The sequence below is a fragment of the Amphibalanus amphitrite genome, unplaced genomic scaffold (genome assembly GCF_019059575.1).
Source record: "Amphibalanus amphitrite isolate SeventyFive unplaced genomic scaffold, NRLGWU_Aamphi_draft 000097F_arrow, whole genome shotgun sequence".
Classification (NCBI taxonomy): Eukaryota; Metazoa; Arthropoda; class Thecostraca; order Balanomorpha; family Balanidae; genus Amphibalanus; species Amphibalanus amphitrite.
The window spans coordinates 880,051-906,591 of record NW_024881592.1 but is presented as its reverse complement, the minus strand read 5'-3'; the positions used below and the strand labels follow the sequence as shown (position 1 = coordinate 906,591).

Here is a 26,541-nt window from a genome sequence, read left to right as displayed (position 1 = left end):
ATATCATTCGATGCGTCTTGACGAGCTGAACACAATGAGACCATCCACGCGTCTGTATCTTGTTCCTGTACGGAGTTATTGGCCAAAAACCTTTGGTGACCTTTGATGACGTCACATGACCTCACAGCTGCCCAACAGCAAAACAGACCTCAAGGTAGTGAAGGTTGATCGTATATGAAGTCATTTATGGTATATGGGGCCATTCCGACCCGTTTTAGTGGTAAAAACAGGGAGTTGATTTTTCCCCCATTGACTTATAATGGGGAGGTCGCGAAATTGACCTGACCTTAGGTCACCGATATCAAAATTCCGAGATATACAAATTGCACATACTGGTACCCTAACTAAACCCTGAAGAGAAGAAATTGATCGGTCAAAAACTCTAGCTCTGGCGTGATTGCAAACTTTTCTGAGGTAGGGTCACCAAACCGCCTCTGGTGACCTGACCTGAGGTCAGATCAACTCAAAATTTTTCAGACATGTTGCGTAGAAGCCTTTTAGGAAAAGTCAGAAAATTTGAGCTTCCTAGCTCAACGCGTTTGGGAGATATAACCAAAAAACCTCAGGGGGGGGGGGCTCCTGAGGCCCCCCCGCCAGGAATAGGGTTATGTAAAACCTGAGATCTAAAAGAAGATGGTGAGTAAAAGAAATCAGTCCCTGACGCTTTTTTTAGAAGCGCGTTGCATGTTTCCGGTAACCGCGATAGGAAGCCGTTACGCAAGGATTTCACTCGCCCGCCTGGCACATGGAACATGCCAGTGCGACCTAGCGCGGTTCGTATAAGACTCATTTCCTTTGGATAGCTCATTATTCAGATCACTTGAAAACAGCACAATCACCTATCAGTATCAATTCATGTCGCTGCCTGATATATCTAACCATCACACACTGCTCGACGGTGTCTTGATGCTTCAACTCTTCCTTCCACCAGTCCCTTCTGCTATGGGGAAAAAACGCTCCCATGAAATCCCCACGGACGGCATCCCACGAGCAATGAGCACACCCTTCTTCTGCAGCAGCGGGAGCGTGTTCAGCCTGTTTAGGCGGCCGGCAGCACCCTCTCCCGCTTGCACATGAAGTGGTAGGCGTCACCGGCACTGTTGTCGGCCCAGGCAGTGCCTTCCGCCGCCAGCAGGGATGCCGTCACCGGCAGGAAGCCATTCTCTGCGCCGGGTACGTCGGATCCCTCCCCGGCGGACCACTTGGTGAAATCGAGCGGAGACCCGTCCACCCAATGCTGGCCGCTGCCGTCGTTGATGAGGCCCAGGTGAAGTCGTGGCACGCCGTGCAGGTCGGCCAGCAGGTCCACGAACAGGTTCTCCACCTCGGAGTGGATGGAGACGAGGTGACCCCCGGCGGCGTTGACGCACGCCACACTGGCGTCCGTCCATGAGAGGATGTTGGAGAACAGCGCGTAGCAGTTGGCCTCCAGGGGCACCCAGCCGGTCTGGCAGGCCAGCAGGCGACACGGCAGAGACGCGCTGCTTGGGTCGAAGGAGGCGGCCGCGCAGCCCTGGCGGCGGGCGCAGCGGACGCCGCACTCGGTCCTCGAGGAGGCCGGCACCGAGGCCAGCACGGTCATCTTGTGGTCGGACCAGGCGAGCATCCAGACGCGTGCCGCCGGTACTGGCGACGACAGGGTCGGCGGCACCGCCACTGCCGTCACCAGCAGCAGCAACAGCAGGTACACCCATAGACTGGGCATGCCGCACCTGGAACGGAGTTAGGTCCAGGCGGCACGGATGACAGGATGCGCCACTCGTCGCGCTGCCTGAACCGAGAACATAGATACAGGGTAAGTGAAGTTTTTTTTTGGGGGGGGGGGAGTTTAAATGAAATGAAACCTATAGCTTGACATGAAAAGGTCAGCTTCAAAATTTGACCTCAGTTCAAGGTCACGGAAAAGGTCATGCTGCATGTCAGCCAACTTGCGTCGTTGAGCTGAACGCAACTAAGGCGTTTTTGTCGTTCTGACAGGTTTCTAGCTAAATTTATCGTAAAAAAGCTGTTAGAGACCCTGTGGTTTTTCGCAGGTACTCGTATCTAAAAAAAACGGCTGCGAACTTTGACTTACCGTTTTCAATACCTTTCTGGACGGCAATGCCGCGCATCTCCTGCAAAAATTAGGTCCAAGGTTGTCTGAGGTAATGGGTTGTAGCGATTAAACTGAGGCCGTTTTCGTCGAGTTACGGTCGAAAAAAGCTCAGGTTCAGTTCACGGAAAAGAAAATCGTAGAAAATCAGCTTATCAATCTTGAAACTCCAAATCGAACCATGTCTATAAATGCATGGAAAAGAAAAGCTGACTCGATACTTCCAAATTATAAGAATATCAAAATATTTTTAGAGACCAATTTAATGTCCCATATTCACCTGTATCCCGACGTTCGAGAGTGTCAAGTAGCTCAAACGAAAGGATAGTTCAATGTTCTCCGACATTTTTTACGTTCTTTGAAACAATTACCCCAACAAAAAAAAAAACACCTAAAAATCACAATTTTGTGTTTCAAGTCTCAAGACATAAATTTTATCATATTTTAGAAACATCGAGTTACGGGGCCGTATTCACGTCGACTTCGTAAGTCGATTTTCTTTCGTAAGTATAATTTGGTATTCACGTCGACACTTAAGTGTCGACGTGAATACCAAATTATACTTACGAAAGAAAATCGACTTACGAAGTCGACGTGAATACGGCCCCGTAACTCGATGTTTCTAAAATATGATAAAATTTATGTCTTGAGACTTGAAACACAAAATTGTGATTTTTAGGTGTTTTTTTTTTGTTGGGGTAATTGTTTCAAAGAACGTAAAAAATGTCGGAGAACATTGAACTATCCTTTCGTTTGAGCTACTTGACACTCTCGAACGTCGGGATACAGGTGAATATGGGACATTAAATTGGTCTCTAAAAATATTTTGATATTCTTATAATTTGGAAGTATCGAGTCAGCTTTTCTTTTCCATGCATTTATAGACATGGTTCGATTTGGAGTTTCAAGATTGATAAGCTGATTTTCTACTATTTTCTTTTCCGTGGACAGGCTTTTAGACCGTAAATGGACGAAAGTTTGACTCAGTTTGACCTCTACAACTCATTTGTATTTGTATTTGTATTTGTATTTGTATTTACATTTAAGAGCGATCCACATACAAAGTGCGTGGCGATTACTGCTCAGAATCCGTATCCGCGGTTGCTAATCTAATCATTCAAAACAGTTGCACATTCACTCACGTCAAAACTAGGACAAAACACTCTCAGGACAGCCTCATCGCTTTTACCCACCCCTATCCTATTGGTCAGCGACGATGTGCTGATTCATCGTCCACGATTGCGGCTTTAACAGCGCGGGCGAAGCGGGCGGGAGGCAGCTGCGACAGGTGAGGTGGCAGGCTGTTCAGCAGAGCTGCAGCTCGATAGCCAAACCGCCGCTTGCCCGTTTCCAGCCGTGGACGGGGAAGATGGAAGAAGTGATCTTGTCTGGATGGTCTCTCGCGGATAGCGCTATTAGCGACGAACAGGGCTGCTAGTTGCTCAGGTTCACGACCTTAGACAGCCTTGGAACTAATTTTTGCAGGAGATGCGCTGTCTAGAAAGGTATTGAAAACGGCGAGTCAAACTTCGCGGCCGTTTTTTAGATAGCTGAGAAAAACCACAACGGGTGGCCGTTTAAGCAGCCCCCCCCCCCCATTGGTTTGCGGTTTTTGATCCGGAGTGGAATATTTGCAACTATGCAGATAGATAAACCCAGTTGACTTATTTTGGATTCGGTTATTCCAACCGCACCATGCTAGTGGGACGTTTCAACAATACTTTTCGTTAGGTGGTCTGTTTCCAAGACAACCTAAAAAAAAAAAACGGTAGCGACGGGCCAGCAATAACAAACTGCAGAATGAACTCTATCGGTGTAATAACCGCTCTTGCCGGCAAGGAAATTAATAACTTAACATTTAAATATTGAAATGAAAATAAAAATATCAATGAACAAATGAAAATGAAATACTAAAAAAGAAATAAAGAAATAAGCGAGAGAGAGAGAGAGAGAGAGAGAGAGAGAGAGAGAGAGAGAGAGAGAGAGGGAGAGCGTTTGTGACTAAAAAAAAATCCCATCCCCGAGTCAGTTGCAGCAGCAGTGACCACTGACAACTGCTGAGAGCAATACATATCCCTATATCCCTTGATATCCCTCCACCTGGTACTGTGTCAAGTCGCACTTCATCAATACCCACCGTCCCGGACGGAAGTCTGCACAGGGAGTTGAGATGGCACAGACTGCTGCAGCTCGGGCCCGAGTCGACGGTCGAGTGCACCCGACTCAGACGGTGTACGACTGCTGCCCGGGGGGCAGTACACGGCGGTTACCTTGACGACTGGCTATGGACGCGGCTGCACTGGCTGGGTGCAGCCCATCCACACGGCGCTGGAATTATGATTTATAAGTTGTCCGTCCGACTGTCATGCCTCATGTGTCTCAATGCGCCGGAACGTCGCCGCTTATCGGCGTGAAATTTGCCATGTCGAATCTGTGGGTTGAAGCGACCTCTGTATTAAAATTTGGGAGTGATTTGATTGGTCCAGCCCCAGGGCAGTAGCGGCGGAACACCTTCAAATAAGGGGGGGGGGGGGCACTGCCGACTTTTGGTCCCATTCTTTCCATGCAACGCCCATAGGGCTAATGTTAAAATGCCAAAATCAAAGGAGGGCACGGTGCCCCGGTGCCCTCCCCGTTCCGCCGCCTATGGTCCAGGGGTGCGCCATCAGCGCGTGCATTTCTAGGCCATGAAATAAATATATACCTATTCTGTGGTTGTAAGGGGATGCAGCCGTTACGTTTCTTTGTGTTTTGCTACGTCTATTCGTCCCTGAGATGTCAACAGTTTCAAATGAAAATCGCCTTTGCCCCTTATCAATGATCAGTAGGTAAATGAAAATGGCTTCTTAGTTGGTAGGTAGGTATTACCAAGTTAAAAGATGCCACCTGTCTTATGATCCCAGCTTTTCCAAAAATATTCGAGAATTCAGAAAACTAACTCCCGATCAAATTGAGCTAGTGAGTCGGTTGATCCATCAATTTACTCAGAAAGAACCGCCACATCGAATGATGTGCAACATGACATCATCCAAGCGGCTTGTGACCCGAGTTGTTTTGACCTGAGTCCTGACCTTGACCTGAGGTTAACGTCCTAAGGTGACCTAACCCAAGCAAAAAGTATATCATTCGACTCATCTGGCCAAGGCGAGCACGATGGTGCCATATTCGCGGCTCTGCCCCATTTGTGGCGAAGTTATTTACCAAAACAAACCCCTACTCTATGACACTTGACCTGACCTCAGGGTTCACCGGTTGGTCGAAGACCTTAAAATCGGATACCAGTCGCTGTGCCTCGTAATGACGCACGCGCTCGCTTTTTCCGCGAGGTTACTACTATCTCAATTAGGAGCGAAAGGGCTTAAGAGAGGGTCTTATCTACCCCCTCTTTGCCGTGTTCGCGAACAGTTCATGAACGTTCACGAACTGTTCGTTGTTTGTTTAGCAAAAGTTGGCCGATGACATCACTTGTTCGCGAACAGATTTGTTCGTGAAGTTTGTTGTCGTCTGTTTATTTGAAAATTTAAACAAACACAAAACCCTGAATATTTTACTGATCTGTACAAAATCAGAGATAGCCATTAGATTCCTCAATGAAATCATCCTCTGTAAAAGAGTAAAACATGCCTATGTTCCTATACTTCATGGCTAGTGGAAATAAACTAGCCGTTTTGCTTTTAATGCTGATGTCGAAAGCACGTCAGGTAAGACACCACATTCTTTGGAGGTTGTGTTTGTTGTGGAGCTGTCCGAATGTGTGCCGGAAAAGACGGCATTCCGGTGGTCATATCCCGCCGGAAGGTGCACAGAGTTTATGACCCTCTCGTGACCTACTGGTATTTACGGTACTCAGACGTTTTGGTACAGCACGACTGACTGCGTTTCATAGGCTGCTGAGTAATTACAGGAAATGAACAAAATGTGTTGGCAAACACGAAACTATTCAAGTAAGACAACAGCCAGATTATCTTTGGGTCTTTGACAACTGACGAATAGCTAGGACCCCTGAGTAGCAGAAGTTGTCGGACATGCCTCCCTAATTTGCAAGTTGCACGGATTGCAGAATGTAAATGCGTTTACTTACAAATTATTTACTTACATACAAACATACAACATGCATAATGCATATCCTTAAAGTGAACTACCATATAACTTTTTGTGATGATAAAAGTAATATATCAACGTCCGGCGTGCGCTTCACATACTCGCAACAGAGAACTTGGTACCAAATTCTTACAAAGGGCTCGGCCGGTTCTCCAATGACCTGACAACCCCGGTTATTACCCCAGCAAATGACGCATCATCACGAGGGTCTCCTCCAGGGCACCTCGTTCTGTATTTTCGACGCCACGAAAAGTTCAACCCAACACGCGAGTTTAGTTCCAGACAGTCAATATCACAGATGTGTTGGCAGCAACCATGCGGATGTTTGGTCCTCGCGAGGTGCTTTTCTGTGCCGAAATGCTCATCAACATAACAAATCGCTGCATGCCATGATCTATAGACCCGGTGTAACTCCACGGTGTAAATGTCACCGCTGCTGCCCAAGCGCTCCGTTGTGTGCTGCACACCGGCTTGAACCATCATTATTGCCCACACGACACCCATTTGTGAGTGGGATAGAGTAGGTACAGAGAAACATAAAGAATGTTTAACGATCGATCGAGGGCAGCGAGTGGGCGAGTTTATCTGTGGTTTAGAAAAAAATGTCAGGATAAGCGCCCCGCCCCGGCCCAGTCCCGTGATACTTACTTCCTGCAGTGACCTCAGCGATGACCTGATAGAAAATGACCTTTGCGTTATTCTGAAATGTCTTATAGCGAGCTATCTAGGCATTTTTTGCGTCTTTCGAGCCCTCACGCTTTCCGAGCTAACCTGGGGTGGCTAAATACGACCGCCATGGCGAAGTTGGCTGAGGGGCCCACTAGGGCGCAGGTTAAAGCTGGAGTCAAACAGTTCTTAAAAAATCAGCCCAATATTCACTTTCGCAAGGGCCCAGAAGACCTGGGAATGTCCTTTTGAAATGTATGGACAAATATTCGCAAGAAACTGTACTGGAAACCATACCGTCCGATCCTAACGACCGTCCTCTCCGCTGACAGCCTGGCGTGAGTCAAGGATGAAAACGTACACCTCCTGGTCCAGTTTTGCGGAAGGATTTTTCGAACAAGTGAGCTGGAGTGAGGAGATGTGGTTTGTGCTTCAGAAAGCACCTACAGGAAGAATGCAGTCTCCGGTCACCGGCGAATCCACAGAAGCTGATTCTATGTCAGAAGGTGCACGGAGCGAAGGTCATCGCCGAGCTCTGTCTCGCGGGAAAGGGAGGGCACTTCGAGCACCTCCTGTGGACGAACGAGGTGATTTCCGCTTGTGTGATATCAAATGTCCAAGACTTTTCATTCTAACGGTGCTGTTTGTGTATCAAGATTTAGATTATAAGCCTCCCGTGGGGCTAACTTTTTATCATTATTTGTTAATCACATTGTATTTCTTTAAGCGATTTCTTCAAAAATTGTTCATGACTACGTCATTGACCCTTAGTGAGCGAAAACATTGCATATATTGTAATGACTTTAATACAGGCAATCTCAAAACAGGACGTCAAAATATGAACATCCTTACACATACTTAAACACAACATGTAAAAAGCGTGAGTGAAAGATGAACTTAGCCAAAACGTTGTTATCTAAAAATTAGTCTTCGCACGAAGAGAAGGCGAAGAAAAAAAAACGTAGAGATAGGGAAAATTAAATTCATTAGAGACGTTTTCGTTATGAGCAGTTATACGAACGAAAAATCTATGAACATGTCCAAGCACCGTGAGTAGATGAAATGTTAGCCATTTCTTTTCAAGCTAAAAGTCTATATGCAATGGAGTGGCGCCTCTAGCCCGTGAGGAAGTCAGATAAGTACGATACGTACAAATTCACTAAAACTATCAAGCACACATCACAACCGCGTTACTGTGCCGTCGGCCTTAGCGTTCGCCACTGTCCGCCTGAGTTCCGCCACCACCCTCTCCAGCGTGTTGGGCAGCTCCACAAGGACATCCCGCACTGACTGCTGCTGGTCGCCGCCCTCCCCACCGACCTGTCTCTCCCTGGCCGCGTTGACGGCGACCTCCCGCAGCTCGTCCAGCGCCCCGCGCAGCTCGTCCAGCGCCTCCCGCGTCCAGCGCTGCTGCTCGGCCAGCGCCTGCTGGATCCACCGGCGCTGCTCAGAGTGGTGCAGGTGAAGCGCGCGATGTTCCTCACTCAGGGCCTCCTGCGCGGTACGCTGTTCGGCCAGCGCGTCCCTGAGGTCACGCAGCTGGGTGCTCAGGTCGGTGTAGCCTCCGCCCGCGTGACGCCGACGTCGGTGTGGTGATGGCGTGTCGACGCTACCACTTCTGTCGACCTCCGCCGTCGCCTCGACGATCTTGCCGAGGCCCTGTTGCAAGCGCCGCTTGACGCTAAAGCGACGCTTGCTGCCGGAGACGTGCGCTCGCATCGTTCTCGCGTCGTGCGCGACAGTGTCGACGGTGATCACTGGAGTGTCCTTTTCGGTGAAGGAGGGCCTCGGCAGCGTGCTGCGCCACTTCAGCCGCATGGAGAGCGTAGCCAGTCTGACGTAGAGTCTCTGGGGAAGGTGGCCACTCAGTCGCCGCACCCAGATGTCAAACGTAAAGATGGCGTGCTGGTTCCACGCAATTGTGCTTGCAAGGTTCTTCAGGAACTCTATGCCACCCTTCGAGAGAAATTTTGCGGTGTCGCTGATTGTCAAAGCGAGCAGCAGGTTTAGCATCACAATCGGCACGATCACGACAAAGATAGTGAACAGGATCGTCGCAACTGCAAACCCCACGGATGAGTTTGGAGCTAAGCGCTCAGCCTCGACCGGGTCCACCTGTCCCAGCGCCATAGCAGCCATATTCATCACCAACAGCTTACCACCGAAGATGTTGTCCTGACTATGATCTTCGCTTCCGAATATCACGTAAAAAGCTACGGAGAACCCGATGAGAAGAGGAGAGTACATGAACAAATACTCAACAATGCTGCGCGTGACGTGAAGCAGCGAAGAGATCGCCCTGGTCGTTTTCCACACTGAAATCGCTTCAATAGCGAGGGTCAGCTCGACGAAGGCCATCAGGATCGTGACAGAAAACGTGATCCGCCTTGACAAGTCATCCTTCAGGAACACGGCTACAAATGTCAGCATGGTCGTCATTACCCCTGGCCAGATTCTCAGCGCTCGAAAATACTGCCTTCCGGTGAAGGCCAGCTCTACTAAGTGTTTGAAGAATCGCAGCACATTAAAGAGAATCAACACCACCTTCAGCACAATGGTGAACACCTCCCACTCGTCCTCATGGTACACCTCGACCACCATTGCAGTGAAGAGCGTCACCACAAACAGCATACAGGTGAACAGCTGCGAGAAGCTGATGGTCCTGAAGTAGCTGTCCTGTCGGGTGAGCTCCAGCAGCACTTCCACGGCGGGATGTTGCACTAGCTCCCAGCGACCGATTCGCTGTACCTCGCTGACCAGGGCGGCCTCGAAGGGACACTCGACACCGATCTCCCGGAACGGCTTATAGCTCACCTGAACACCGCCACCCTCAGCGCGATGCACGCCCAGATCGAGCATGTGCATCAGCGTTGCAGGACTGTGGCGCACCAGGCGGCGAAAGCCCACCGCACTCAGCGCTGCCTCCACGTCGACGAGGTCGCGCTGACATGCGGTGCAGTGCGCCAGGTCCAGCGGTGTGACGCCCTCGAGGTCGGTGACGTTCACACGCGCACCATGCTGCACCAGAAGACGCACACAGCCGGCAGCACCTGCCTCGGCCGCCGCATGCAGTGCTGAACGACGCTTGTCGTCGAGGAGGTTGGCGTCTGCTCCGAAGCGCAGCAGTACCTCCACCATCGGCTCGTCTCCTGCAGTGCACGCGTAGTGTAGCGCGGTGCGCGTAACACCCGAGGCGTTGACGTGAGCTCCACCGCGCAGGAGCCGTTCCGCACAGCCGAGTCTGCGCCAGACGACAGCGGCGTACAGCGGCGAGGCGCCGCCCACGTGGCCGTCCTCGTTCGGGTCCGCACCTCGCTCCAACAGCAGGGTCACCACCTCAGGGGAGTCGTGATGGATGGCCAGCATCAGTGGCGACCGGCCAGCAGCGTCGTGAACGTTCAGCTCGGTCAGCGACGAACTCTGCAGGATATTGACGATCAGCTGGATGTCGCCAGTCTTCAACGCCTGTTGCAGAGAGATCGGACTCCAGCACTGCGTCTGCACGGAGGGGGACATCACGGTGACATGGCCGTCCTCTTGGTCATCGTTTTCGTCTGGAGGAGGATGTCCCGGCGATATGGTGTCGCTGGACGGTGCATTTTGCGGATCACTGACGTCTGAATCTAACGAGCTGCCCAGCACTGTTTTTGCTATTGTGCTGGCTGCGGCTCCGCCGACATTCGCGGTCTTTCGTTCAGTAGCGCTGGAGTGTATGTTTCCCAGTGAGACGCGGGTCAGAACTGAGTTTGCACTCCGCTGGATGGATGCGATGCCGGCCGCCAGTCCTGAAAATGGAAACGGCAAGCAAATGGTCAGTTATAAATTTCTGTTTTTAGACATGGGAGTGTGCTTGGTGTGCAAACAGAATAAGTTCTTTGATAGTCTGAAGCCTTTTGCATGCGTGCACTGTGACGTTGATATACGAAGTATGTCGTCTGTATGACGAGAGCATTGGGTGGATGGGAGGAGAGCCTTCTGCTCCTTCAAACACTAGGTAGGTCTACCTACTCATTATGATAGCTCAACGAAGCAGCGTTTGAGACAGCTCAATTGCTGTTTGGGGCAGCCCAGTCGGCAGTCACCTTAAAGGGACCCTCCCACCTTCAAAAAAGTTTATGAATTGGCATGAAAGTGATGTCGCTCGGTTCAGAAAGAGCGAAAACGAATATCTACCAAATTTCACCGTAAAATATTCACCGGTTTTCAAGATATTAGACTTTTACTTTTGTTTACTTTTTTGGGATCTCCGCTGTTTCTAGCGACTTTATTTTAGAAGTGCGGCGTTTGCGGCAGATGTTGCGCGCAAATAGCATATACCACCGCATGCTACAAAACGTTTTAGTCAAACATTTAAAAATCGTTAAATATCTGCGCTGACGTCACACATTCAGAGGGGTATTCCTAAGCATTAGCCCCTCTGAATCAAAATGCTGCAATTTTGAAATTCAATATTTCCGATTTAAGGCATTTCTCGATGTTGTGAGTGCCGAAACCGGTAATTGTGAGCCAGGGACCCCATTTTGGCTATCTCAACTCAAATCTAATGTTAAGGTGGGAGGGTCCCTTTAAGTCGCAGATTTTCAAATAGGTACCTACTTACCTGCCTCAAGCATGTCACCCGTCTTATCTGACAAATCTCTCACAAGGTGGACCACAATCAGGGGGAAACACGTCACGTCTTAAAATGACAAATGACAATACGGTTACGATGCATTGTAACTACTTTGACGTATTTTCTATCTAACGTCACCATCTGTACCTATACCTATATGGATTTCCCGTTGCCACAATCATAGATTGGATGCAACCCTTGTGATTCAGCAATAAATAATCTGCCACCGTAAATTCATATTTGCAGAATGCAGAGTTCATGTGCAGCGAGTAATACCTACGAAGTATTTTTTTTTTTTTTACTGCGACTCCCAGCGTAGGGTCCAAATTTTTCTGATGCAATTAGCTACTTCTGACTATTTTTCATTATAAGTCTAACTTGGGCCAATTAGGTAACATGCATCAGTGCTTCGTATCACGTAATATTATTTTTGCGGTATACGGTAATGGGGTAGGGGCTGTGGAATAAAACTCTCCCTCCCACGCAGCGTGACAGGGAAAAGAAGCACGAAAGGGAGGGTCTTGCAAAAATCACACACACATAGGTATAGGTATCTAGGTATGTCCTCCAAACATTGGAATCGTGTCTCCATAGGCGCGGGAACCGGGGGGGGGGGGGGCATTGGCGGCAGCTTGCCCCCCCCCCCCAACTCTGAGGCCGTGGGGGCGGTGCCCCCCACAACTTTGAGACGGAATGCCGCACTTTTTTGCAAATGTTTTCTTTTTTGTCGAAAAAAGCAATGGAATTAAAAACAAGTGGCCTAAAACCGGTGACAAAATTAGATTTGGGGGTACCTACCCTAGGTTGATCTCTATTATGGTGTGCCCCCAGCCTGAAAGCAGTTCTTCGCCCTTGCGTGCCTCAATATGAATGCTCCCACTCATATCCATCCCCACAAAGACCAATATTTAACTGACCCCTCTGACGTCATCACGTACCTGGTCGACCGGACGGGGTGTCCGCGGTGCCCGTCATCTTGTCCAGTGGCGGCTCTGTGTGCCCCCTCCTCCGAGAGAGAGCTCTGTGGAGTGGGCGGCCCCCGCAGGCCTGGGAGCGCCGGCATCACAGCGCCAACTGAACAAACTATCACAAATCCCTGTATGTGAGATAGCGGCACCTCACCGCGGATCTTGATAGCAGAAGGTAATCGCGACGCATGGGCGGTACCTATGTCAGGCGGACGAAGGCTCGTTTAGTTTCGCAGGCATATCATAAAACTACACATAGCATGCAATATCTTAGTATTTACCTTTGAATGACCACTGGGGATGTTTGGTTTTTAAGAAAACCTGAGCGTAATGCCCTGTACCACGTCTCTGCTCTCTCCTATGTCTCTTGCCGCGACTTACACGCTCATGAAGACGTGATGTCATATCTACGTGAGTCACTTTGGACTCCTGCGTTGGGAGCGTCGGGAGGGGGGGGGGAGGAGGCAATCAGTGGAACTGTTTATCCGAGCGCTACTCAGATTAGGACAACAAAGCCCGATTGGTCGACGTACTGGGTCAACACAATGTTCTTTTTAAAAAGGAAGAGAAGAGCGGATCCTTCGTCTTTTTCTTCGCGCATAGAATACCTAAGTAAAACACAAACCCTATGCTCAGAGGTTTATTGTACCAATTTCAAAAGATCAAAACGTCAGAAGATTTACTGCTCATGTAAATATTTATTGCATAGGACAGTAGGAAAATAGAAACAGAAAGAAGTAGCAGCATGGCAAACAAAAAAATGAAGAAAAAGAGCATTTAGCGGGCAACGGACAAATGAGGTGCACATGGACAAGTAGCCAAATAACCCCAATCAAACGTCATTTCAACCTTCAATATCTGTGCCAATGCTCTCATCCAGAGAAAAAGCTACAAGCTGGATAAGGATACTCTTAGCGTTCAATCCTGTAATTGGCAGTGTTACCACCAGTAAAACGCCTTTTGGGCGAAGAACGAGCGAGCGAGATAGTGAGCCCTGCACGTGCGGAAGGGCAAGAGGGTGCTTCCAACGGGCTTGCGCAAAGCACCCTTCTAACTGGTCGCTAGCGGTGTGCCAAATTTGAACGCAATCGGCCCAGCCGTTCCTGAGATCTGGAAGCGGCATTCTGCACGTGCGCACGTGCAAACGGGGTCCAAAATGGCTTTTGCACGGCACCCTACTAACTGGTCCCCAACCGTGTACCAAATTTGAGCGCAATCGGCCCAGCCGTTCTCGAGATCTGGAAACGCCCCCTGCACGTGCGCACGTGCAGTAGCACCCTAACCGCAACACATGGGAATGCATTGCCTGGTGGGTGCCTACCTGTATGCCAAGTTTCAGCGAAATCACCCCAGTAATTACCGAGTTACTGAAATGGGAACAAATTTGACACCTCTTATTGTTGTATTTTGCACGTGCACTGGGGGTGACCCACATGCATCGAGAGTATCCTATTTTGGGTAGAAGGGATGCTGCTACCCTACAAAAATTACCGCAAGTCAATCGCCCAAGCGGCTGCTGAGATATGAGCCTCTCAAAATCACTACTTTTGCAAAACAGCTTGAACACCCTTGACTTTTCACGTGGTACGTGCCACGACGGTCACTGAGATGCATCAAAAGTAGTCAATTACGGGGTAGAAGGGATGGGGCTACCCAACAAAAAAGACCGCAGGCCAATCGGTCCAGCGGTTGCTGAGATATACATAAGCCTCTCAAAAGCGTTACAGGCCGGGCCGGGCCGGGCCGGGCCGGGCCGGGCCGCTCATACTGAGATTTTTCCGTTATATTGAAAAGACTCACTTCGATCGCTGCGCTCGCTCGCTCGTAATAAGAGCTATGTTTTGCTCATTAAACAAAACATGCCAAGCCTCAGCCCAGTGACATTGGCGGCAGTAAAGTGACAGTGGTCATTGTTCCCGCCTCATTGGGAAATGTCGGTCCGCATCGATCGCATATCAGTGCGCTGTCATGCTGGCACACCATTCTCTCTAGCGGTTAATTTGCTACTGCAAAGAACTGCGACTGAAATATAGGGCGTCAAATATAGCCGACGTGCGTGTCCCCCCCGAATGATCAGCGGTCAGTGGTCACACCCCCTTGCGTGACACACCCTCTGCTAACAAGGGTCAGAGGCCGGCGCAGGCGGGCACCTGCGAGCCGTACGCGACCAAACCGGCTCCGCTGACCTCAGGTGGGGGTGTGTCAGGTCTGGTGATTGGCGGCCGAGCAAACGGGTCCAATCAGCTGACCAAACGGGTCACCTGGAGTAACTGGCTGGCAGTTTTTACACAGGAGTAACGCCCGACGCTGTCAGCCCTAGACCGGGTGGATTTGTGAGTGATATCAGTGGATAAATCACAAGGCCGTCGGAAACTGCGTCTGTGCTTTATGGCTGACGTTTTGTTTAGGGAGCGCCAGTCTATTCTTTAGCGCGAAAATAAGCTGCGGATAAGACTTGAAAGGGAAATATCGAGGACCACATTGACATCCTGCTGACTTTGGAACCATGACAATGGCTTTATCTGTTCAGGTAGAGTAGAAATAGTTGGGCAGCTTGACATATACAGTGAAAGTTAGCCACTTAAACTTAAGAACTGTCACGCTCTGTGCTGGCTGAGTAGTCCAATCGCAGTTAATACCTCAATATGAGAAGACATTTTTTTTTTTGCTCCTGGGAGACGTAGCGACAAGCAAAAAGCGGTGTTCGAATGACCATCAAAAAGTCGTTTTTGAAAGCACCGCGTTTATCCGGGGAGCCTCATTTTTCTTTGTCAATTTAGCTGAATGCATAAATGGATGGACTGACAGAGTTGGAGCACACGATACTACGATAGGCACTGAGCTTATTAGGCAGGCCCTGATTCCTATCGCCCGATCGAGTAATTACGGGCATCGGAAGTTTTTGGGTGCTGAAGTTTAGCGTGCTCATCAAAGCCGGACACGGCCTGTCCCACTCAGCCAACCTCAACTGGCTGCTGATGCTCCCACCAACCGCAGACCATCCCCGTCAGGAGTAACAAGTATCGGAACACCGGAGTGGATGAGTTGGGCTCTCACTACCGGGAGTCAACGCTCTACAATTCTACATCAACTGAGCTAGGGAGCGGAAAGTCTTCCCACTTGTCTTTTTTTAGACAACAAGTTGAGAGGACGTAAACTAGTGGAACATTTATTCTGTGACGAAACACGTGAATTAAAAGACTCTGATTTTCCCGTTATTTGGCCCATTGATCTGAGATGGAAGGTCAGCCAGTGGCCTATGACCTTAGAATTGACACTCATCGCTTCCTCTCATCACGAGCGATACACTTATTTTTCCTCGAAACTCCAGCTTATTCAGGGGTCGAACGGCGGGGAGGGGTTCCGGTTGACCTCCCAAAAAACTACAATATGGACCAGAGCTAACAGCTGTCTGAAATTTTAGCCAAAGTATTTTCTGTTACTTTATTTTGTATACCATATTGCGCTTTGAAAGAGTGAGTGAGCTTTGCTAGCATGTGCTGCTCGAATGAAAAAAAAAATATCTTGCGTTTCGTGCTCCAAGTGCTACAGTGCCCTGGTAAAGCTAGTGGAAACATCGCAAATTTATGACCAAATGGTCCAGTGCGCAGAAGTAGTCAAACATCAAAAGTCGTTGTTTTCATTTTACACGGATGGTGAGGCTCATGGCAAAAAATACGTGATATCATAACCCGCTCGGGGTAAAAGTCGCTTATATTAAAAAATATTATCATAATCATTATCATTATCAGTCATTGTTGTACAGTGTACACTTAACCCGCGCACCGACGGGGGGGGGCGGATATCCGCCCCCCTGAGGTTTTTCGCAAATAGCGGGAAAACCACGGCGCGTAGCGCCGCGAAATTCGGTATGACTATTCCCTCATCAATTTTACACATGGTGTGCAAGTTTGAACCTCCTACCTTTCAAGGTCAGGTCACCAGGTCACTTTGAATGACCCAACCTCAAGTCACTTTTTTGCAACTTTGTCACCGTGCCAGAGCTACAGTAGATGTCGGAGGCCTTTGAAAGTCGCAGGATGTTATTAGGTCATTAGTAGCTACAATTTGTATATCTCGGAATTTTGATATCGGTGACCTAAGGTCAGGTCAATTTCGCGACCTCCCCATTATAAGTCAATGGGGGAAAAATCAACTCCCTGTTTTTACCACTAAAACGGGTCGGAATGGCCCCATATACCATACATGACTTCATATACGATCAACCTTCACTACCTTGAGGTCTGTTTTGCTGTTGGGCAGCTGTGAGGTCATGTGACGTCATCAAAGGTCACCAAAGGTTTTTGGCCAATAACTCCGTACAGGAACAAGATACAGACGCGTGGATGGTCTCATTGTGTTCAGCTCGTCAAGACGCATCGAATGATATACATGATGACCTCGAGGTCACGTGACCTGAGGTCAACCTTTGACCTTGACCTTTCGAGGTCAACATATATATCATTCGATGCGGATTGACGAGAGGATCACGATGCTGCCCTTAGTTTGTTCTTATCTTGACTAATTCGAAAGTTATTCGAGAAAAACTCTCTCCATCCGGTGCGAAGTTGGCGCAGACCCCCGTCGGTGCGCGGGTTAATGGCAAATGCTTAACTGTTATAAATTACGATGCTTTCGATATGCTATTGTATTCCTAGCGGTGGAGGAACGTCAGTGCGTATATTTAATTTAAGAGGGGTATATAGGTACCAAACTGCCTTTGTCATTTACGCATAACATCCGAATAAATATGAGCACATCGGAAGCTTCTATTAGGTGTGTGAATGCACGCAAGCGTAGGTATACACTAATCTGGAGCCTTTGCCGAGCCTGGAGCCTGGAACCTGCACTCGCCCTGTGCGCCCCCACATGGGATTGTGAATGTGACGTGTCACCATCAGGGCCAGTCACCGTCGCAAGACTGGTATAAATACCCACCGAACCCTGTTAGGGCATACAGTCGAACAGACAGCCTCAACCATGAACAAGGTAGGCACTTGGCAGCATTTCTAAGGCAGCTTCGGTCCATTCATGGGCTTTACGGGGAGTTGTAACCAATATTTTATTTTCTAGTGTTGTTGTGGTGTGATATATATTCTAGGCAGCAAGATGAAGCTGAAGGAATGTATACTAATAAAATGCACTGTATGTGCAATTTTATACAGTTTACTATTTAGGTACTGCCGAGGTATTCTGATGTTACTTTGCCGTAATGTAACTTTTTTCTTGAGATATATATTAGGGAGCTAAAATTCTTAGCATCTGGTGTATTGACTCTTTCTAATTCGGAGAAGTAATGCTAATAATACAGCTGGTGCCAAGAACGTCATCCTACTTGTTTATAAAGATAGCACCATTTTCCTTTTTCTTGCAGTGGATCGCTCTGGCGCTGCTGGCCTGTGTGGCCGCCGTCTGTGCCGAGGAGACCCCGGCCGCCGAAAACCAGGACCTCGAGCAGGAGGAGTCCATCGTTCACGGGTAAGACAACAGTGTTGCGATGATAGCATTCAACGCTGCATCACCATCTTCACTAGGTTGAGATATCACTTCCTATGCAATTAAAATATAGTTGAATGTAATGCATTCGTATGCTTTTACTTTTATGAAAAATTGAATCACTCCTCCGATCACGTGAACGCTGAAGCAAATTAGAGCTTTAAACAGGACGCTTTTTGAACAATGCACCAGCAAGATATAACGTGACTTCTGGGTATTTAATAGTTAAACTATGAATCCTGCTACTTTCTGTTACCCTTACGGCTGCACTGCTTTTTTCTGCCTAAATGACGGCATCGCTTCATTTTCATTTCAGCTACGGCCTTGGAGGCTACGGAGGCTATGGCTACGGCCGTGGTTACGGAGGGTACGGCTATGGTCGTGGCTACGGAGGGTACGGCTATGGTCGCGGCTACGGAGGCTACGGCGGCTACGGCCTTGTAGGCTACGGATACGGCCGTGGTTACGGAGGCTATGGCGGTTACGGATATGGCCGCGGTTACGGCTATGGCGGCTACGGCCTTGGAGGCTATGGCGGATACGGCTACGGCCGTGGTTATGGAGGCTATGGCGGATACGGCTATGGTCGTGGCTACGGCTATGGTGGCTATGGGTAAGTTAATGCACAAAGTGGAATACATTGACTCGTGGGTTTTCAATTCCGAAATTGCTGCTCTAATATCTTTTATGATAGCTTCGCTTAATTTACATTTGTTTTGCATGCTTTTCTATCAGATAATTAATAGAGAAGACGAAACAATTTATGATTAGTAGCAAGCAGAATAATTTCAATAAAAAGCGCACACAAATATTATAATAATATCATAGAATAGAACGTATACTTTGTATTTATTCTGAAGTTGTCCTTGCCATCGGCTCCGTATTTCTTGCTCAATCATATCAATTTATTTTCCTGTGTCACCACCTCTTGGCGTTCAGCGTCACTGTAAAACCATCAGACCAATTTTATTAACTTATGGCACACTTTTTCAGCTATGGCGGCTACGGATATCACTAAATCTGAAGTTGGCTGATGGCGGCGGCGCACATATGCTGTTCAAGGATCCGACCTCAGGAACATTATTTGCGACACGGAGGAACCCTGCACAACGCCAGAGTGCTGCTTTCGCTATATCGATTATACAGCTTTAATTAGAGTTAGCTATTCAATGCAAGGTTTTGATGATTGTTATTACGTGAAAACGGGCTTAATCATCGTTAGTGATGATTTGACAGTATTACCAGCACAGCTCATCGTAAATAAATGAACTACTAAAAAACCACTGTGTATCATAACTGGATCCGGGAAGAAGCGCCACAGCAATTACATTCGGTAACGGAGACGACGTGCTTAATATGACAGCGAAATACTTTCCACTCTCAGGCAATGCAACCCGGAAAGAAGTTAATAAGGACGACAGTATATAGTTGTCAACATTCTCCCCCAAAATTTGCTCTTTAACCCTCGCGGGCCCGGGGGGGGCGTTTTTCGCCCCCCCCCCCCTGGCGAATATTTGCGATAACTCCCGAACGCTTAGGGATAGGAAGGCGAAACTTTCGGTACCTTTTCTCCCATCAATTTGACATCTTCTGAAGTAAAAAATTTGGACCTAGCCCCCTTGATGACGTCACAAGATCCATTTTTCTAGACCCCTGCACGGCAAACTTCGGCGTCACAGACGCAAACTTCAAATAGCTGCTAAAAATAGAGTTTTAGAGATAAAGACAAATTACGAGCACGGCTGTGTAGCGTTTGACCTAGAGAAAAATAGAAAAATAGTTTTGGTGACCTGAGGTCAGAGGTCAGGTCAACGACCCCGAAATGTGGTTTTAGTTTTTCGCAAATAACTTCGACAAAAATGGTCCTAGAGCTACGGCAGTGGTACCATCGCATTCGCTTTGTCAAGCCGCGTCGAATGATATATTTTGTTCGGAAAAGGTCAAGTTTCATGTTGACCTCATGTGACCTCGAATGACCTCTGGTTGACCTTGACACATGAAAGGTCGTTTATGATGGATTTGTACCCGCTGATCACGAATCTGGCATCTATTCTCCTCTAAGCCTTCATTTAGAGCTTCCGGATGGCAAAATTGTCTTATTTATTATTACTAACTTGAATCAGTGAAATAGCCTCTAGCAGGGATACTCTTCTGTGACCTTGACCTTTGAGCAGCCTTGTATCGTAAGATGAACCACAAATAGGGAACTGATAAGCCTCAAAACATTTTAAAACATCTTGGAAGTTAGCACGCAAGATGTGCGAAAAAGTGCCAAGTTTGAGGTCAATTTTGAGCGTGACCTTGACCTTGACCTTTGATTTGGAGCACATTTTCAGAATTCTCAGATTCTCTTCTTTTGTTTGACACCCAATTTTGCCGGTTTGATGCAGCCTGCCGTCCTCTAGAAAGCTTACTTTGAGATCACTACACATGTGCCGGTTTTGGCCTTTGACCTTGACCTCTGACCTTGAAAATTGACCTGAGGTCAAAAATTTTAGGTGCATTAGAATCGTCTCGTAAGGACATTTCGTTTGGTATCGCTTTTGTTTCCGTAGCTCCCTTATTTACGGAGTTACACAGGGGGGGGGGGGGGCGAAAAACGCCCCCCCCCCCGGGCTGCGGTGGTTGGGATTACCCCCCGGGCCCGGCCGGGTTAAAGCGCAATTAAAAGCATTTCTCTACAAAGCTAAACCTCTCATTGATTCGGTCAAAATATTATATGAAGTTAATTTTCCCCATGTTTTAATCTTTATCATGTTTCATGATATCTGGTAGTTTCTTAGGCCAAATCTAATAGCGGCTTTAGGTATATGGCTTGACGAAGCAAAATTTGTGAGAACGTTTTGAGCGCACAAATACCTCCGAAACATTGCACTTTTGTGAGTTTGATAATGCTAAATTTTTATCTGACGAGCATTAGTTTCTCAGCGTTTTGTGGGAAGACTGACATGGCGTGGCAAAAAAGAAAAAAATTAAATACAATAATATATTGCTTTACCTAATTTATGGGGAAGCAGAGCAACATTAAAAATGACAACAAATGTTATTTTTCTCTGCACCAATTTGAATATTTAATCAAGTAATATGTAGATTTAGAGGTAGCTTTCTTGATGAAGAGCAAGAACCAGGGACCCGATAGTTTCTACCTCAATACTATGTATAGAATCGCGGAAGGGAAAAAGGCTCAGAATAAAATATCATTTCGGCCAGCAGGAAGCGGACACTTAGCACACCACGTAAAGCCAAAGGGTCCGGTGCTTATTAGATATGACACGTAGCATGTGCATGTGCAACTAAGAGAGACATGAAATCACCAGCTGTTCCAAGACAACGAAACTAGAAATACCCGCAATAAACGGCTTAACAGCTATCAAAGCGTTCGAAAACATAAGTTTAGCTTCTTAAGCGCGACGAAGAGCATCTGCCGTCTTTACCTGCTAGTGAAGGCCGGTCGCCGCCCGTACGTAGGTAGGTAGGTAGGCTCATTCTCCGCTAGCTAACCCTCGCTAGCCGAAGTTGATACTCAAGAGTATTTTTTTTTTCGCGATGGCTCGGAACACCATGGCGACAGAGAGCTGAATGTAAGTACACCTGACTTTTTATTCAAGCACAATCTTGTCACACCAACCGTATTTCCAGGAGAGTCAGGTCACTGACCTACCTATGCCATACGTACCTACTGCACGGTACGGCACGGTTGCAACTTTGTGCAACGCTCTCAGTGCCAGACAACTTTTGCACGGAACTGAAAAGCCTAGTAACTTCCCAATGCTTCACCAGTTGTTCTTAAAACTCGGATTTGCTCCAAGAGTCATCTGAGGTCAGGTCGGTCACATGGTCTCACCTCACCAGTAGGTATATGTCAATGTGGGAAATGTATAGAAACTGTTAAATGAAACTGGAACTGCCGTAGAAAAGGATATAAGACTACCTCAATCGCATACGCTTGATTTCATGCACTCCTTGCAGGCCCCGATGTTTAAGATTTGCACTGTTGACCTAGCGTGACGTCATTAATTACGTCATTAAGGTCATCGAAGTTTATCGGCAATAACTCTCGATCAACGAGTCGAGACAGCCACCAATGGGCCCAAGAAGACATGCTGTATCGAATGATACGCGGCATGACGTTCTCCCATCAACTTCGTGACCTTAGTAGCTCTGACCTGGCCATGACCTGAGCTCAACACGGAACACCTTGAGGTGTTCTCGCCCAAAGACGAATTATATCATTCAACGCGTCTGAGCATGATAAATAGTTTGGCAAAACTAACGGCTCTGCGACCATTTTTGGCGAAATTATTCGCTAAAAACCGAATCCCCACCCTGGGGAGCTTGATCTGACCTCAGAGGTCACCGGTTGACATGTGACCTTCAAATCGGGTACCAATAGCTGCGTCTCCTAGCAGCACATACGCTCGTTTTTTCCGCAGCTCATTTAGGGGTGAAACGGCGAGGGGGTACGTACCCACCTCGGCTGAGGCGTATGTAAAAACCGATAGGTCCGGTGAGGGCAAACCCCTGTTATTTTGTGTATGCTGGGATACCTAAAGGGGCTGAGATACTAGGCTAGATCAAACCAGAAACTGCAGTGGTCCAATCCAGAAGTTATCACAGCCTGAAGGTTATGATAATGTCAGATCGGCAAAAAAAAAGCATCTGAGAATTATGTGCTCTCAAAGTAATGGAGACTACACGGTGCGAAGCCACGTCCATTAACCGATAATGGATACTCTCGGAAATTGTACTTGTATAAGACGATGACTTATGAGGCCAAAACTGCTTGCCAATACACCTATCTTCAGAAAGCGATGCTTCATTTGACACCTATTTTTCTCATGGTTGCGGGAAATGCCTGAGCTAACTACCCTATATGTTAAAAAGCGATGTGTTACATTATTATGCGGTACCCCGTAGCTACACGGATATCGCAGTTACCTTATTTTCAGCTTAGCGATTGAATCTGACCGATCCGGACTTGCTTTTGCAAGTCCTGCCTGAAAAAAAAACGTTGGTCAAATCATCCATTTTGTTATCTTAACCCTCGCCGGCCGAGGGGGGGCGGGTGCCGCCCCCTCATAGTTTTTTTTCGCGATAGCTCCAAACACGCTGGCGATAGAGAGCTGAAACTTTGCATACCTGACCTTTGATTCAAGCCGGATCTTTTGACACGAACCGCATTTTTGGGTCAGGTCAGGTCACTGACCTATGACGTCATAAATGAACCTCTGCACGGTCTTCAGATGTCGCAACTTCGCAACGCCCTCACTGCCAGAGGAGCTTTCACAGGGACATGAAACTTGCAGGATCTAGTATCCATTACGAGTCTCACAAGTTGCTTATCTCGGATTTTTCCTAAAGGTCATATGAGGTCAGGTAATTTTCGTGACCTCCCCATTATAAGTTAATGGGGAAAAATGAAAACTGCTATTCTGGCGCCGGGAACGATCTCCAACTATCTCAAGCACACAGAATCGTGATTTGATGCACTCCTTGCAAGGTTAGATGCGTCACTTTTGCAATGTTGACCTTGCGTGACGTCATTTATGACGTCATCAAGGTCATATTAGTTTTTCGTCAGTAACTCCCGATCAAATTGAGCTAGCGAGTCGGGAAAGCCACCAATAGACTCAAGAAGACCTGCCGAATCGAATGAAATGCGGCATGACCTCTTTAGACCAGCTTCGTGATCTGGGGGCGCTGACCTGACCTTGACCTGAGGTCAACACCCCAAGTTGAACTGACCTAATTAAATAGTATATCATTCGACGCGCCTGAGCAAGGCGAACACAATGCTGCCAAAATCGGCGCTCTGCGGCCGTTTTTTGCGAAGCTATTCACCAAAAACTGAGCCGTACCTTGGGGCACTTGACCTGACCTTAGAGGTCACCGGTTGACCTAGGACCTTAAAATCGGGTACCAATCTCTGCCTCTCATAACGGCGCACACGCTCGTTTTTTTCGCGACGCGCTAGCCCTACCAGAGGCGAAACGGCGAGTGGGGTCGTACCGCCCCCCCCCCCCCCTCGGCCGGCGCGTATGTAGAAAACCAATAGGTCCGGCGAGGTTAAATCATGATGCTCTTTATGAAGATTACGGAAAACGGACGCGTTATGAGGCCGGCTTGCGCCAAAGCGCTACACCACCAATATGACATTGGAGCTATCATCCTTGGGTGGAAACAATTCGACGAGTCACATGAAAAATGTGAAAATGATCTTTTCTCTAGAAAATATTACATAACCATCGCTCGTATTGGCCTTTCCACGGCGCCTAACGTTTTTTTTTTTTGGGGGGGGGGGGATTCTGCCGTTTGGTCTCTAATTGAGCTGTGAACAGCATTTCCTTCAACAGCAAAATCTGAATTATTTGCCAGCGAATTTTCTTTGCACCCTTACGTAGCTCCCCGTGATTGCGTTAAAGTTTGCGAAGCCGCCGCTGAGCCGGTTACCAGAGAGGCAGACCAGTCAGCCACGCCTCCGGTTCACGCTAGCCTTATCACCGTCCGGTGACCGGTAGGGGGGGGGGGTCTGACCCCACGGGGGGGGGGGGGGTGTCACAGGGAGTGTGTGAAAGTGGCGTGTCACTGTCACGGTCAGTCACATGCGTAAGGCGCGTATAAATACCGACCGGACACTGACTGGTCATACAGTGCTACCAACAGCCTCAACCATGAACAAGGTAGCATGACGAGGGTGTAGCCCTTCCATTGTCATCATTGCTTTGTCGATCTGTGAATAAAGTTTTCTATTCAAACACAGCCCTCTAGGCAATTCTTTATTCCATTTTAATTGATGGAGTGATTTTACGTTGTGCATTACATGTTATTTATAATTGTTTTAGCTATACAAGTTAATGACTTCGTAAAGACATGTGCCATCTGGTTCTTTGCAATGACCCATTCTATTCCTTTTTCTCACAGTGGATCGCTCTGGCGCTGCTGGCCTGTGTGGCCGCCGTCTGTGCCGAGGAGACCCCGGCCGCCGAAAACCAGGACCTCGAGCAGGAGGAGTCCATCGTTCACGGGTGACAACAGTTCGCTCAAACCTCTTTACAAATATAATGCCTATGCTTGTAAATTTTTAAAAGAATCGTTTTCAACGATCACCTCTTAGGAGCCTTTGAAAGTCAACAATAAAAAATTACAATGATCATTGACCATGGTCCTTGAATGCAATCACACATGTGCTATTTCTAGTGCCCACCAGTAACAAAGCAATGAAACTGATATCAGTTCATTCACCCAAAAGATTCAAAGAAATTCCGCAAACACTGAAGTGGGCTGACCTCCTTGCATTTCGGCGTGGATGCTCCACGTATACTCAGCACGTTGTATAGTCGTTGGAGTCATTACCCGACAAAGCTAATGCCGTGCTTTTCGTCACTTCAGATACGGTCTGGGCTACGGAGGCTACGGAGGCTACGGAGGCTACGGATACGGCCGCGGCTACGCTGGCTACAGGGGCTACCGCCTAGGAGGCTACGGAGGCTACGGCTATGGTCTCGGAGGCTACGGCGGCTACGGCTACGGCCGGGGCTACGGAGGCTATGGCTACGGCCGTGGTCTGATCGGCTATGGTGGCTACGGCCTCGGAGGCTATGGCGGATACGGCTATGGCCGCGGCTACGGCTATGGCCGTGGCTACGGAGGCTATGGACTCGGCTACGGCTATGGTGGCTACGGGTAAGCAACTCAGAAATTATTTTAACTACAAATTCACAATGACTTAGTGTACCCCTAGGTTACGCCCCTAATGCTTGCATTACTTCCGTCTACCGAATCTTTGTCGCGACACTTTCGTGTAGCTGACATTTTGACAAGATAATCGCAATATTGGCATATATGTATGTCATCAGAGATTTTCAATCAGTTGTTAGTAGATGTGATGCTGGTGGATTTTGTTGTAAGACTCAGGTCCATTTACATATGTCGTGACGTTTTGTTTTAATTTGTCGGTAAGATTTGCCCTATTCTGACGCCTTTTCCGGTATCGCTAATGGCATCTGCAGAAATGTGTACCAAATAAGTTATTTCTGTTTTTGTTTCAGATATGGTGGTTACGGATATCACTAAATGCTCTGATGGCGACCGCCGGCGTCGCTGGAACTGCCTCGCTGACAAACAGAATGTGGCGCGATAAGAACACTAAGGGCCAGTCTTTCAACCAGAAGATCCACCCCACCAGTGGGTCCACAAAATGTGTCTGCACAAGCATATTTGGTTTTGAACTGGTAATTCCAATAGTGGTATTGTCAGTAACCCCAACGGGTGTTCGGAAACATCGAGCATTGAGGCGAGCTTCCTGTGGCCGCCGCGTCGACCAGCGTTATTTGAATGTGTTAAGCTGTAAATAAATACCTATTACCTGAAAGACAACTTCTTTCTTCATGGAATATGGAGAACAATATGGGTGCGAATTATCGAGTATGCCTACCTGAATGACAATTGACCTTCAACTTTACAATGTTCGTTCTTGCACACGAGATAGTAGCGAATGTAGGCTATTTGACTAAAGAGCTGAACGCGTCAGAGTGAATACGTTTTTTGGAACTTTCCCGACGCATAATCCCATTGTCGTCGAAAATCATTGACCGACGATGCCGATG

The 26,541-nt window shown here is 48.0% G+C and overlaps 4 protein-coding genes across 4 annotated transcripts; 2 read left to right on the top strand and 2 right to left on the bottom strand.

Annotated features, from left to right (window-relative positions):
* Positions 1–798: 798 nt before the first annotated feature.
* Positions 799–4,493, bottom strand: LOC122380385 (C-type lectin domain family 17, member A-like). Its single transcript, XM_043363504.1, has 2 exons — positions 4,363–4,493; positions 799–1,712 (listed from the first exon to the last, which is right to left on the bottom strand). Exon 2 carries the CDS (start codon positions 1,703–1,705, stop codon positions 1,040–1,042), a length of 666 nt encoding a protein of 221 aa, XP_043219439.1. The 5' UTR covers positions 1,706–1,712; positions 4,363–4,493; the 3' UTR covers positions 799–1,039.
* Positions 4,494–7,619: 3,126 nt separating this feature from the next.
* LOC122380384 (transient receptor potential channel pyrexia-like) lies at positions 7,620–12,547 on the bottom strand. Its single transcript, XM_043363503.1, has 2 exons — positions 12,410–12,547; positions 7,620–10,644 (listed from the first exon to the last, which is right to left on the bottom strand). Exons 1-2 carry the CDS (start codon positions 12,444–12,446, stop codon positions 8,039–8,041), a joined length of 2,643 nt encoding a protein of 880 aa, XP_043219438.1. The 5' UTR covers positions 12,447–12,547; the 3' UTR covers positions 7,620–8,038.
* Positions 12,548–17,324: 4,777 nt separating this feature from the next.
* LOC122380383 (keratin-associated protein 19-2-like) lies at positions 17,325–19,237 on the top strand. Its single transcript, XM_043363502.1, has 4 exons — positions 17,325–17,428; positions 17,814–17,917; positions 18,252–18,548; positions 18,929–19,237. The coding sequence occupies exons 1-4, from the start codon at positions 17,420–17,422 to the stop codon at positions 18,951–18,953; spliced, it is 435 nt and encodes a 144-aa protein (XP_043219437.1). The 5' UTR covers positions 17,325–17,419; the 3' UTR covers positions 18,954–19,237.
* A 5,346-nt stretch (positions 19,238–24,583) lies between these two features.
* On the top strand, positions 24,584–26,216 carry LOC122380382 (keratin-associated protein 19-2-like). Its single transcript, XM_043363500.1, has 4 exons — positions 24,584–24,615; positions 24,857–24,960; positions 25,325–25,618; positions 25,984–26,216. Exons 1-4 carry the CDS (start codon positions 24,607–24,609, stop codon positions 26,006–26,008), a joined length of 432 nt encoding a protein of 143 aa, XP_043219435.1. The 5' UTR covers positions 24,584–24,606; the 3' UTR covers positions 26,009–26,216.
* The last annotated feature ends 325 nt before the right edge of the window (positions 26,217–26,541 follow it).